We start from the raw sequence: 14,602 nt of genomic DNA, 5'->3' as shown, positions 1-14,602 counted from the left end.
GCTATTTCCTTGAAACAAAGAGCATTTAAATATCTGTGTCAGAAGAGGGGAACCTTTTGTTCCAGTTGCATTTATCATGAAGATAAAAAGAGGATATGAAGATGTTTGGATCATTTCAATTTCAGTATTGCCCATAAAGCAGTTTTATATAACTGTGTTCTTTGTCAGTAATTCTTCCAGTCCCAAGCCTACTAACCAGTTCTAATCTCTCCTCCTTTCCAAATATGCTTATACAAAGATCTAGTTTTTAAAATTATGGACTAGGATACATGAATCAGGACATCCTAAGGCAAAACAACATTAGCAATCATCTGTATATTGTGCTTAGTCTTTTGCAAGGCTAATGAAGGCATGCACGTTGACTTCTAGTCAACGGAGACATACCTTCATATAGCAAGCACGTGTTCTGCCTCTCTTTCATACAGGTTAGTGTAAATGAGACAGAAACAAGGGTAAACAGAAGCTGGGATAATTGTGGTAAAGTTAGGATGAAAATCACAATCTTGTTAGTTCTGTTCATTAATCTTTATCTAAACTGTTCAAATTACAGATAGACCATGAATAAGATTACGATTTTTTTTTTCTCCTGTTTTTGCCTAAATACCACATCTTGGAATCTGTTTAACCAAGTTAATGTACCAGGTGGAGCTCAAGCGATTGGTCTTCAAAATACCAATCAGCTTCAAAGGCAGACTACCTTTTCCAGATTGCAACTGTATTATGTACAGAGCCTACTAAAAAGCCATGAGGTTCACAGCCTCCATATGTAAGAATAGGATTCAGAGCAAGTTGTTTGTTGAGATAAAAGTTGTATGGCTGTGAGTCTTAACAGCCCCAGAAATTAAGTCTCAATGCATCATGTGAGCATGTTTCTTGCACAGGGACAAGAACAAGGTACATCTAACAAACATATTCTTCAGTGAAATGTGGTAATTATTAGACAATGCATTTTGGAAAAGCCACTGGAGAAATAAGAGTTGCTCTTGGCATGAGAGTGCTCCTGATTCCTTCTGTGGGGCAGCAAGGGACAGAACAGCATAAACCTGATGTAAAATAGTGTATGTGCTGACTGCCATGGTAATAAACTATACTAAACTATGTTGTCAAAAAAAGGCTATTTCAGATGAATACTTAGAAGGGTCTTTATTAGCTTCAGGTAAAACCATTTTAACTTGATCTCTTAATCTGCTTCATTCTTAGCAGCAGTTAAGGCATACCACAGTGCCTAATTGTGTTGCACTGATAGTGTGTCTGCCTCTGATTATTTTGGACTGAGGTTCCGAGTGTCAGCAGCTAGTGTTTGTAATGTCTCCCTTCCATATAGTGCTGTGTAAGAAGGTTTTGTTCTGTGTTTGACTGCAAGGCAAGAACTTTTTTTCAGTGTTACATGAGGGTATTGAAGTAGCTTGTGTTTTATGTATGCTTGGAGAATCTCTCACCCCTTACTGTCTTGACCTCTGTCACATTATGTGTGATGTATATAAAAACAAACGTATATAGCTAACTGTCTCAAATTTGCCTTTGCCTATTATTATATAGTAACAATGAACTAGTAGTACAAGTGTAAGGCTTTTGCAGTGATTCTAGAGGAGAAAAATATGAAATAGCTTGAAAAAAATATTGGTGATGTTTTCCTTTTTACTTCCAGTAAAGGTGAACTGTGCCATTTCCTGGATTTCAGCTTTGTGTTTGAAATGATGCCTGCTCAGTCATAATACAGCAGGATGAGGTAGCAACTTGTTACATCACTGGTAGGATCTGAAACAGGCACAAGCTCTGGGAGTTTGATGAAATGCTTAAGCAGAATTTCAGGATTTCTTCCAAACTTGTCTTGACTGGCAGTTGTTTTCTGAAAAACAGAGGTTACTCACCAGGATAAAAAGTTAAAGGTCGTACCTGGGAGCCAGTTGATCTTGCTGAATGAAAGGAAGAGACATCTGGAAATGTTGGTTTGGCCTGCGGGCTTATTCCTTTACATAACTCAGTTTTTTAATGAAGGTTGATTTTTTTCCTTTTTTAAATTACTATAATTGAGCAATATTTTGACATGATCATGTGTCAGCAGCTCTTCACTGTAAAAGAGATTTTTACAATAGCCAATGTAAATCTAGGAATAACTCTTATCAGGAAATTAAATTTGCATAATACTTTAAGTGTCCAGTAGTTTGTTTTCAACATAGCACCTTAATTTGAAATAAGATTCATTAACTATTTATTGTGGATATCTGAGTTACAACATTAGAAATTCAATTTTTTTTTATTGTTTTTAAATTAAAATCCTCTCTATAATGCTCTTAGAAGTAAATGCAAATAATATGTATCCACATAGATGTGAAATGCATTGGTGTGCTTGTCAGCTCATGTTTGTGTTTAGACTTTCTCAGAAACTTTCAGTACAGTGCTCTATTTTCATTTTCTCCTACCCATCAGAAATCTTTGAAAGTTTTCCTGCTTTTGTTCTGGGTAGGTATAAGGAAACAATGACACGATTAATTTTTTTTTCCTGGAACATCCGCTATAAATCTGTAAATTTAATGAAAGTGGTAAATACTAACTTAAAATTACCATCTTTGTGTAGCTTTCCTACCCACAAAGCTTAATTTTTACAACTGTACTAGTATCGGTTTATGGTATGCAAATGTATCTTTTAAACAAGCTGTAAGAAATCTGAAGATTTAACTCTGTACATCACCATCCTCCTTCGCAGCCTTTACCAAGCTTTTGGAGTTCATTTGCCAAATGAAAGTGAATAAAATAAAATTATGTTCTCAAAGGTATGGCTTGCATCTTCTGCTCAGCTGCTGAAACACAGGGGTACAGCTGTCCTGTTTCTGCAACTCTGTTGAAGCAACTACATAAATGTTTTCATAGCTTCCATTAGTGTACTGACCAGCCACTGAAAGAGACAAACAATTGTCCTGAAATTAGAAACATTTGTTCACAATGTTATCAATAATTGTAGGTATTATGTTAATTTATACTAAAGAAACAAAAATAAATCGTGTTGTTCATAAGATTACATACTGAACTATACACAGGTTTTCTCTCTTGTATTCTTTAATATTGAATTAGTGTAATATTAAATCCAAAATGGATTAAAACTTTCATTGTCTTATTTCTATGTGTGTCTGTTTATACCGTGTCTGCCTATGTAAAGCTGTGACTGTAATTTGATGTTTATGGTCAGTATCAGCTCTATGTTATGTTTCATTTGTATCCCATACTTCCATTGAGCTGCTTCTTCTGGAGTTTTCGGATTTTATTTTTTCTTTTTATGTCTTCACACCTCATACCTTATAACAGAGATCCTGGCTAGCTCTATATATTTTTAACCCTTGAGACCACATCTCAATTCTCTCTCAAGAGTCTTTGTTTAATGAACTTAGTTCTCAAATCTTGTCTCTTTATAGCAGATGAAGAGTAATTTTGCATTCCAGCTTACAGAGATGGGCAATGAAGCTGGGTCAGAAAACTTGGTAGCACTTCATTCCTCTAGTCAAAGAGCATAAATTCTGAACGCTGTGCTTGGATTCCATCCAGTGTTGTTCACTTTTTCAGCAATGCAAGAAAGATAGAAAGCAGAAGTGTGTAATAAAACATTGTTCCTAATCTAGGTCTAAATCAAAGCTGCAGTTCTGTCCTCATAAAACAATTACATCCTCCTGTGTGCAATGCTTTTTTATTATTATCTATTTATTTTTAAAGCCAGAAATGTTTCCATTAGATCCTTCTAAACATTCTAGTACTAAATATTTGTCCCTTCCTTTCATTCCTTTATTTGTGCTCATGAAGAAGCCATCATTACTAGATATCATGCATAATGGTTAGGAGAAGAGAAAATTGAAACCATCCTGTTACAGTTGTTTTTCAGCCTGTATCAGTAAGCTTTTGGGTCTGTTGAATACTGTTGAAATATCTACAGAAGCTGACAAAGAAAAGTGGTCTCATTATAAAATAGGCTTAATTCACTATGCAGGGAACTTGTCTTTTCTCAGAAATAGAATAGTTTGGGAGATCAACCTTTAAAGCAAGATTAAAAAAAAAGGAATGTGGATGTTGCTCACGATGTGTTGCATATTCAGTTTGGTATTTCCAGTCTGCATTCTCTTATAGTTGCATAGTTTCCCCATAATAATTGCATGTATTTCTTCACTTTCAGTTTTGGTAGTGAGGCAATATTTCAGAACAGCTATTTTAATCAAGTTTTGTTAAAAATTTTACAACTATCCATTATATTAAAACAAGTATATTATCTAACTTTTGGGGGGAGAGAAATAAAAATCTGAACTGCCATTTCTACTGACAGCTGACATTCTTTTGTTCTCCATCTGTAGGAGCTTCCAGCCCCTTTGCTTGATGAGCAAAGAAATGAATTCGGAGAAGAAGCAACAGCTGTTAAGTCTGAAGGTTTTCAAGATTCTATGAAAATAGCCTGGCGCTACCAAAATTTACCAAAAATGGAGGTAATCAGTATTTCATGGTTTTTTCCTCTTGCAGTCAAAATGAATTTGCAGAGCATATGCTTTTCTGTAGAATCTACACAACAGAGCTGCCAACAGACAGTTTTACAGGATTGCCTCCTGAGGGCAAATTATCATGCACCACAAATACCAAAGTATTTTTTGATTGCTAGAGATACAGAGAGAAAGTGAATTTGTGAGTGCAGGAAATGTAAAACTTTATGCAGACAGTAATAACTTAAAAGTAAAAAAACCCATTAACATTCCATGGGATTTTTCCATTAGTATTATTAAATTGAGACAGCTTATTGTGAAAGTTTTAATAATTTGGTCACTTAGAAACTTTCCCCAAATGTAGTTGTACACAAATTGCTTAAGTAGGTTTAATCAGCAGTACTTACTAGATCTCTGTGGTGAAAGTACTGGTGTGAAAGCAAGCTGACCTGCTTATCCATGTGCATAACAGAAATAAGCACTTGAGATTGTATCAGCTTCACTGTCACTAGAAACTAATCACTGTGCAGGGAGAATGTAAGAAACAAGCCCAATGATCAGTCTTTCAGAGTTTGCAGTTGTTAGTGTTTTGTGAATAATATATCTCCAGATGCTGGTGACTTTCTTATTTAATCTAATGGCAACCCGTAACAAAATTATAGCATTTATGATGATCTAGAACAAAAAGCTTATTTTGCCCATACATTGTAGCTTACATTTATAAATTCTGGTTTGGATGTAGTCATACCTGCCTAGTAAGTTCAGTCATAGTCTTAAAAACATAATTGGAATGTGACAAAATGATCTTACAAGGCTTGGCATGTTTGGTTTTCTGTGAAATTGCACAGACACAGTTATATAGTTGTGTCAGAAAAGACTTATATATGGTGACATACCAAATCAAACAGCCTCCAGGGTAATCATATAATCTCATCAATTTCATTATTGTGGAGCTGGCTTTGCCACTCTGAACCATCCCCAAAATAATTTGTCTGTTTTAAAATCTAGCAGAATTTCTGGTACATTGATATTGAAATGATTGCATATTGGTAACAAATAGTGTTCGGATGTCCTAACAAAATAGAAAAGCATAAATAATCCAGGTAGATATGTAGTCATCTTCTGTAACTTCATAGAAGTAATCACTTCTTCCACTAATACAATATTTCACTGTAATACATAATGTACTTATCCTGAGTTATTGAAATTTTATTATGCAAGATACAATAAAATCTTTTGTGGGGTATTTCCCTTGTTACCATAGTTGCTTTCTGAATAGTCATGGGTACTGGTCATTCTGAATAGCTGAGGAACAACATTTTTAATGTATATGGTAAATTTATTTTTAAAATTAGAACTTGCAAATGGAGGTCTAAAGCCATCTAGACCTAAAACTTCTCAGGATATTCTGATAAGTGAAAAATAGGTTTGAAATTTATATTTTTCAATATTTTATTTACTGGTTTTTATGATTTATTTATATTGTTGGTGCTGTGCTAAATTAATTTGATTGGCGAATATACACTACTGAGGAAAAACTTCGTGTTGCCTTGCAGCACCCTAGATGTTTGATACGCTTAGCCCTGTCATTTAACTAACAACTTCAGTTGTGATTTAGTCTTTAAATATTCTTTTGCTGAAAAAAAAAAAAACCCAGAAACAAAACAAAACATTGAATTAATTTTCAAGGTGTATTTTCCAAAGTGAAAAATTTAATTAATTTAATTAATTTAATTAATTTTCAAGGTTTCTCCAAATGAGAAACCAGTACATTTTGAAAAACTGCTGTCAAATAATTTCAAGTATGAAAGAGAGAAAATAGCTTTGCTTTAACTAGAACTGTAGTTAGCAGAAAACTTTTCCATCCACTATCTGCCTTTACATGAAGTTAAGAATGCTGAGTAAAAGCTGGTTTTGTGGTATTTTTAGTCCTTAATTTAGTTTTTATTTCTAAGTAATAACAGATTTTCATTAACAGTTCACATATTCCTTTCTCATTTATTAGACCTTATTTCTGCATGGTATTTATATTAGTACTCTTAATGACTATCACAGTTGCTCTTTACATGTTGCATATACCTTGTATGTTGGAAAAAGACAGAAGATAGAGAAGAAATTTTTCAGAGTAACATGTATTGGTGTGCCTTTGCCAGTTTGTTTCTTTCATCTGTATCAGAGGTTAATTTTGTTTAAACTTTTGAGTATATGGGCAGCCTATTTTGCAGTGCAAGCCAGTGTGGGTTTTTCTATTTCTTTTTTTTTTTTTTTTTTTGAATGAACTGCTTATGTTCTTGGGGCAATATATAAACTGTCACAGCATGAAATCAATTTTCTGCCTTGATTCATCCTAAATCTGAGATTTCTAGCACATTAGTATTGCAATTAGAAACATTAACAGCAGACGGTAGTATAAAAGCATGCTCTGCTCACTGACAGTTTAGTGTATTTCTCCTTGTGCAAAGTAGGAAAGAACAGGCTTGAGCCTCCAATCCACTAATAAATTTAGCAGATCAAACTTAAGAGGAATGGAAAGTCTCTGCTTCACACTCTCCATGGTCATTCTGCTAAAGCAGGTTATTCATGCTTACTTGATTCAGGTAGGCTTTTTGCAAGCTTCCCCGCTAAGCCTGGGAATGCAGTACATTGAGGCCTGTTCACAGGCTTCTGACATAGACCGAGCTTTTATTGCATGGTGTTTTATTATAGCCAAATCCTAGTCTCCACCCAGTTTGTAGGCACTGTGCTTATTCTTTTGAATCAAGAGAGGTTATCACCTACCTTAATCCATGCAGCAGGGTGGATTAAGGACACCAATGTGCCTCAGGATTCTCAAAGAGGATCTTGGAAACTTCTTGTTTCTTCTTTTTTGCTGTCTTTACTAAACTCTATTGGGTCTCAGTAAGGATTTGCATCTGAAATGGGCAACCTGGAGCTTTTCTCAATGAAGACATCAGATCAAAGTTCAGTTAGTCAAGGCCTTTCTAAAACATTAAGGGGGCTTGGAAGTACACAATAAAAAGATGAGCTCTGGCAGAGATTGCAGCAAAAACATTCTGATCTGTAATCCGGATAAAGAATAGATTATAGGGCAAAGAACAGCCCCTGTTTAAATTGCTTTCAGAATCCTCATTTTAAATAAAGTTACATTTTACATTAAAAATATTTAGGTTTTGATAGATTGTTGCATTTTGTTGGAATTCCTTCTTTTAAAATCGGTTACTGATAAATTGGAACACTGACTTAGAGAATGTGGGTTTCTTTTTTTTTTTTTTTTTTTTTTTTTGAGGAAACTGATCTGCCTCTTATGACTAGATATACATGAGCAATATTGTGGTTTGGGGTTTTTTTAATTAAAAACTAATTATTCATTTTAGTGAAAAGTTTGGGTTTAGTTTGGTTATTCTGTTGGTTTTGTAGGAAAGATTGTATTATTGTTACTGTTTATATTCTCTGATAACTGATCAGGCCTACTACCTATTAATCAAATAATTTCAAAATAGATGCTCCAGATCAAATTATTCTAATTAATCTTAACAGATTTTTGTAAGCTGAAGCATGAAACAAAGTTCCGGAAATGCACAGCATGATTGATTTCAGAAAGCTAACTAAAAATACTTGGCTGTGTCTGGCATGTCTGTATTTTTTCTTTTTATTGTTATAGTGCTTACTTTATTAGCAAGATCAAGGTTTATGAAAACTACAAGCTTTCTCCAATAATTGGAGTTGGAACTAAATAATTTGTTGCTCAATACACAAAAAAATTACTTAGATCCCATTACTATAATAATTCAGTATACCTATTGCCATTCCTGTACATAGCAAGAATAACAAATGTGGAAATTGGAGCAGAAGTTGTTCCAGAGAATTTCATTGCATACACACACAGCCCTGCTCAACTTTCAAATAGTGGATAAAATGTATATATATCGGTCTGCTTAAAAGAAAAATCCTTTGGAGAGATATCAATTTGATGGATGGACCACTCAGTGGATAAAGAACTGGCTGGATGGCTGCACACAGAGTTGTGGTCAATGGCTCGATGTCTGGCTGGAGACCGGTAACAAGTGGTGTCCCTCAGGGATCGGTGTTGGGACCGGTCTTGTTTAACATCTTCGTCGCTGACATGGACAGTGGGATTGAGTGCGCCCTCAGCAAGTTTGCCGATGACACCAAGCTGTGTGGTCCGGTTGATATGCTGGAGGGAAGGGATGCCATCCAGAGGGACCTTGACACGCTTGTGAGGTGGGCTGATGCCAACCTTATGAAGTTCAACCACGACAAGTGCAAGGTCCTACACCTGGGTCGGAGCAATCCCAGGCACAGCTACAGACTGGGCAAAGAAGAGATTCAGAGCGGCCCTGCAGAGAAGGACTTGGGGGTGCTGGTCAATGAGAAAATGAACATGAGCCGGCAGTGTGCACTTGCAGCCCAGAAAGCCAACCGTATCCTGGGCTGCATCAAAAGGAGCGTGACCAGCAGGTTGAAAGATGTGACCCTGCCCCTCTACTCTGCTCTTGTGAGACCTCACCTGGAGTATTGTGTGCAGGTCTGGTGTCCTCAACATAAAAAGGACATGGAACTGCTGGAACAAGTCCAGAGGAGGGCCACGAGGATGATCAGGGAACTGGAGCACCTCCCGTATGAAGACAGGCTGAGGAAGTTGGGGCTGTTCAGCCTGGAGAAGAGAAGGCTGCGTGGGGACCTCATAGCAGCCTTCCAGTATATGAAGGGGGCCTGTAGGGATGCTGGGGAGGGACTCTTCATCAGGGACTGTAGTGACAGGACAAGAAATAACGGGTTAAAACTTAAACAGGGGAAATTTAAATTGGATATAAGGAGGAAATTCTTTCCTGTTACGGTGATGAGACACTGGAATGGGTTGCCCAGGGAGGTTGTGAGTGCTCCATCCCTGGCAGTGTTCAAGGCCAGGTTGGATGTAGCCTTGTGTGGGATGGTTTAGTGTGAGGTGTCCCTGTCCATGGCAGGGGGGTTGGAACTAGATGATCTTGAGGTCCTTTCCAACCCTAACTATTCTATGATTCTAAGTTCTTATAGAACCTACTGAAAAACTTTTTAAGTTATTGAGGGTGTTTCTGATCACTTTTCGAAAGGAAGTCCATGCTTTTAAGTACAAACAAAATAGCATTTAATTTTACCTACCAATCCAAACTTCCCTTCAAAACAACCTTTCAAAAGCATTCTGTTCTACAGCATCAACATGCGTAAATATCTCTCTCACCTGTTCTCTTACACAACCACTGAAATATTTCATCTGTTTTAATACTTTATCATTTAATAAGTGAAGTGGCTTTTGGCTTTTAAAGGGAATTCAGCTTCACAGGTAGTCTTGGGAGCTGGGAGATAGAAAAATGACTTTAAAGTATTAACAGCTGATGAGAGAATCTGATCCAGAGCACAGTGGTGTTTGTGCCATAACCTAAAGATCAATTTCAGTATTATTCTGATAATCTGTTACTCCTTTACAGTGTGTTCATTAAAAAAATACTATAAAGTGGTTTACAATTTTGCCAAGTGTTTTCCTTCCCTTGAAGATCCTCATTTGCCTCTGAGCTTTACTCTGCTTGACTTCATTCCAGGATAGCTTTGAAAGGCAGAAAAGATTAAGAAAATGGATTGCTACATGAAGAGCAAAACCTGTTCAATTCCTATAGCAGACAACCTCAATGTACTATGTACTACTGCATATTATAACAATCTAGGGGGTTTTAACATTACATGTTTGGTTCAAATAATGTTGCAGTTTGTGTGCGGAACTCCATTAATGTGGAACAAAAATATGCATTCTTTTCCTCTGTTTATTTATTAGCAAAGCATATTAAAATGTGTAATTCCATAGTATATATTAAATTTAGGGGGGTTATGATGTTTTACATACCCAAAATTGAGACCTCACAAAGTTTCTTCATTACAGTAAACCAGGGTTATTGTGTGTAATGTCTGTGTAATGCTCAACCTGCTATTTATTAAAAAATCAAGACATTAAAAGTAGCTCTTAACTACTCCCTCTTTTTTACAGTTTTTTATTAAAAGCAGTTCTATGAAGATGCAATGGTATTTTTTTCTTCTTTCTGATAAATAAACAAAGTGAAATATTTCCAAAGTCAACTGAAAATGTTTCCGTAGCAACATAAAATTCCCAGATACTGAAAAATCAGAGAGGTGGAACACATCCTGGTCTGCATATTTCGTATTATCTGGCCTTTTGAAGTTTGTGATCATAGTTCTAGAACATGTGCAAAAATACTTATTTAAGAATCTGACTCCACCTTTGTGATGCAACTTGGAATAGTAAGGGTTGAATTCTCTGTGAAAAATTCACATTATAGACTGTCAACAGGGGTACCAAAACTTCGTAGTAAATATTATAATGTTCTACTTGAAAAGTAGAAAAAAAAAGAGTGGGGAAAAAAACAGATGTTTCTTTCAAATGTATTGCTAGTTAATTACTTTCTTTTGACAGATAATAATATAACAGGTTATTGTAATCAGTATCATTGTTTCCACAGGCCAGTCCCACAACATCTACAAAGTTTGGTCATTATTATGATATATCCAAAACAATGTCTCCAGAACTGTTTCAGTCAATAAAATGGCACAGTTTTTACCTTCCTGAAGAATTGTCTTTACCACCTACAGTGAAAACATGGTAAGTTGTAATACCACATGCCTGCATATTAGTAGTAAGGGATATTTTTGCATCTACACTTGCTGAGAAAAGTCTTGTAGCCATGCATGGCTCACAAGCAGTTCAGCTGTGGTTCTTATGTCAGTCCTAGATGCCACAACTGGCAGCAAAGCTGCCATGGCATAGCGACAGCTCGGTATACTGACTCCTTATCTGAGGGAGGAAGCAAGTTGACAGGGACAATTAAGGCAGACATTGCTAGGACAGCCTAGCTGCATGTTCAGTCCAGGCCTACTGACAGCTGAGTGTGAGGACTGGGGAAAACTACTACTCTCTTGTCTGTGAACTACTGCCTGAGCCCCATACCCCAGCAGCGTTTGGAGATGTGTGTGTCATATGGCTATCAGTCTTAGGAATATATCCATCCAGTTTTTTAGGGCTAAGAAGACAGGCTGTCTTTGACCTACATAGTTTAGGATGCTGTATCACATTAGTTTATTTTGTGACTTTTACTGCTTACATCCTACAGCTTCATCTAAGGAAAATATGAAATACTATGAATAGATTAAAATCGCTAATGATGTCTTACACAACACCCCTAATTCCAGAGCAAATCATAAACTCTTCTCTGAATGAAAACTTATTATAGTTTATGCCTATCAGTAATGAATTAAAGAAGATCAAGAGAAAATGAGTGACAAAAGCAAAGCCTCATAATAGCCTGTAGCACACACATCCATTATATCTTTCTTGGAGACATTTCAGTTCAAGTCAAACATCAAATATGGTCTAGCGATCTCTTTGTTCAGCCCAGTCACATAATTTATATAGTACCTAGTTTTATGGATCCCAGTGTATAGGGCCGGTTCCTGGAAATGGTGTGGTGTGTTGTGGTTGATTTCTACCACACTGTGTGTGAAGATTTTTGAGCATGCTGAAAGTATCTTCAAAATATATTAGCAGTGTTGTGTGGTTAATGCAACTGAAAAGCATAATCTGAAATCATGGTGGTTCTAAAACTGGAATTTAATGTGGAAGACATGCAAAATACATCTGTTCTGCTCAGCCATAACAAGGCTTTCCAGGTTTGATAGCACCCTTCAAGAAAACTTGGGATCAGTAAGAGAAGGTTGTAAAGATAGGTGTACATCTAGAGCTGGAATGTATGGCCCATGACAGAAGAATGGAAATTCTTAGACAATTCTAAGCAGAATCTTGAAAACTGACATTAAAAATTGACATACAGAGGGTAGTTACTCTGTTGTCTGCAGAAGGGAAGATAAATAGTCATGGGCTAGAGTAAACAGTAGGGATAGAAATACAGGCTGGAAGTAAGGAGATATTTTTCAAATTATTAGCATGAGATATTTTTCTCATGATTAACACGAGAAGAAGTTGTCTTGCAGACATAGGTTGGGAGTGTTACAGAATCTCCGTCACTGAAAATTTCTAATGACAAGTTAGGTAAATATCTGTCAGACCTCTTGAGGTCCTTTTCATCCCTATCTTGTGATTCTTTAATACACATTAGTCAACGCTGTTAAATCCAATGCTAAGTGTGAATGTTACCAATTATTTCAGTGCTCTGAAAATGTTTATGCTTTTATAGTAGGTTTCTACTGTATTTTTTACAAATATTGTGATGAAATTCTGAAGAAAGCATTCCTTTCTTGAGGAATGAAAAGAAGTTCGCAATCCTGTCAGGCTGATTTAATCTAAAGGTTTATAAAAGAGGGAGGGAAAGGATATCACTGTGCATTGGAAGATCAATGCAGTGTTTCTGGCATCTAAAGCTAACTTCAGTATATCATAAATAGTAAAAATTTCTGTTTTCTTGATTAACTAGACAATGATTTTGAAACAATATGGTAGTCACAGTTGACGCTTCCAATAGAAGTTAACAATTTGTACTAGACCTCATCTTTGATTGCCTGAAAGTCCCACTGAGAGCTTGAGCTAACCTTTTTTGATGTGTTTCTCTAAAAACACATCTTTTTGATGTGTTTCTCTAAAAATTGTTTGTTGGTTTTTTGGTTTTTTTTTTTCAATTTAATTTATCAAAGGGTTGATAAATAATTTCAAAATAAAATTATGCAGTTAAAGCAGAAAATACACAAGAAAAGCAATGTACCATGTTTTCCTGTATAGCTTATATTTTTCTGACAGAAGCAATGAGTATAGTGAACGTATATTTTACAATCCTTGGAAAAACAATGCTGCATCTTTTAATAGGCAAGATAATTACAGTGCTTCTGTTACTGGATCAGAGATGGGGAGGCTTTATTTGGACTCTTGGCCCTTTTAGAAATCGTGTATGTCCTTCTCTTCCTATCCACACAAGCACCTGGCTTCTTTTTGGTCTTGCAAAGAAAGGAGATGCTTTGGCTGATTCAACAGAGCAAAGTTATTGAGTGGCCTTTTACTTTACAATTAAAGGCAGATTTGGAGGTTACGTACATCATTGGTTCACCTTAAAGTTTGGACCAATCTTTCTTTTCTTTCCTGTGTTTTTGCAAGCATACTCAGCCTTGGTGAGGCCGCATCTGGAATATTGCGTCCAGTTCTGGGCCCCTCTGTTCAAGAAGGACAGGGAATTGCTTGAAGGAGTCCAGCGCAGAGCCACAAAGATGATTAAGGGAGTGGAACATCTCCCTTATGAGGAGAGGCTGAGGGAGCTGGGTCTCTTTAGCTTGCAAAAGAGGAGACTGAGGGGTGACCTCATCAATGTTTACAAATATGTGAAGGGTAGGTGTCAGGATGATGGAGCTAGGCTTTTTTCAGTGATATCCAGTGATAGGACAAGGGGCAATGGGTGTAAACTGGAACATAGGAAGTTCCACGTTAACATCAGGAAGAACTTCTTTACTGTAAGAGTGACAGAGCACTGGAACAGGCTGCCCAGGGGGGTTGTGGAGTCTCCTACACTGGAGATATTCAAGGCCCGCCTGGACAAGTTCCTGTGTGATGTACTGTAGGTTACCCTGCTCTTGCAGGGGGGTTGGACTAGATGATCTTTTTAGGTCCCTTCCAACCCTTGGGATTCTGTGATTCTGTGATTCTATGTATGTATCTGCTGTTTTAGGGAGGGAGGTGTGGAGTACTGTGTTTGATCTTTCTGCAGTTCTGGTACCTGATGGCTAAATTAGATTACAGGGTCTCCTTTAGGCTAATCACTCAAGATGGTTAGAAGTTCATTGCTGCATGATAAACATTAAGTGTAAACAGATTGAGAAATTTGTTTTAAAGGATGTAGTAAACGGGACTGGGTGTTTGGTGCCAAAAGAAGGATAAATGTCTTTCTTATCTCCGTATTTTTTATGTTAGGGAAGGGGTGCTATGTTCTGCTCTAGTGCTAAGACCAGGTTAACAGGGTTGTGGGGCTGACAGCAGCTGTTTTCCAGTTGTTGCTAGGACATTCTGGTGTTCTTCTTGTTGCATCGCTAAAGCTGGTACGTAACAGGAAGGCAGAAATATCCTCTGTGGTATATCTGTGCATCGCAGA

General features: G+C 36.7%; 1 protein-coding gene across 12 annotated transcripts in view; it reads left to right on the top strand.

The window, feature by feature from the left end:
* Positions 1–14,602, top strand: part of ELP4 (elongator acetyltransferase complex subunit 4) — a 147,448-nt gene that overhangs the window by 23,902 nt on the left and 108,944 nt on the right. For all 12 annotated transcript variants that reach the window (XR_010613556.1, XR_010613555.1, XR_010613557.1 and 9 more), the window contains exons 4-5: positions 4,335–4,463; positions 10,982–11,121. Coding sequence is in view for 9 of the 12 variants with exons in the window: in XM_065683267.1 (XP_065539339.1) it covers positions 4,335–4,463; positions 10,982–11,121 (269 nt within the window). In the remaining 3 variants the exon portion in view is untranslated. The remainder of the gene's footprint in view (positions 1–4,334; positions 4,464–10,981; positions 11,122–14,602) is intronic.

This window comes from Lathamus discolor, chromosome 6, assembly GCF_037157495.1.
Source record: "Lathamus discolor isolate bLatDis1 chromosome 6, bLatDis1.hap1, whole genome shotgun sequence".
NCBI classification, from domain to species: Eukaryota; Metazoa; Chordata; class Aves; order Psittaciformes; family Psittacidae; genus Lathamus; species Lathamus discolor.
The sequence above is the reverse complement of the archived record's forward strand: the minus strand, read 5'-3'. Positions and strand labels throughout refer to the sequence as shown.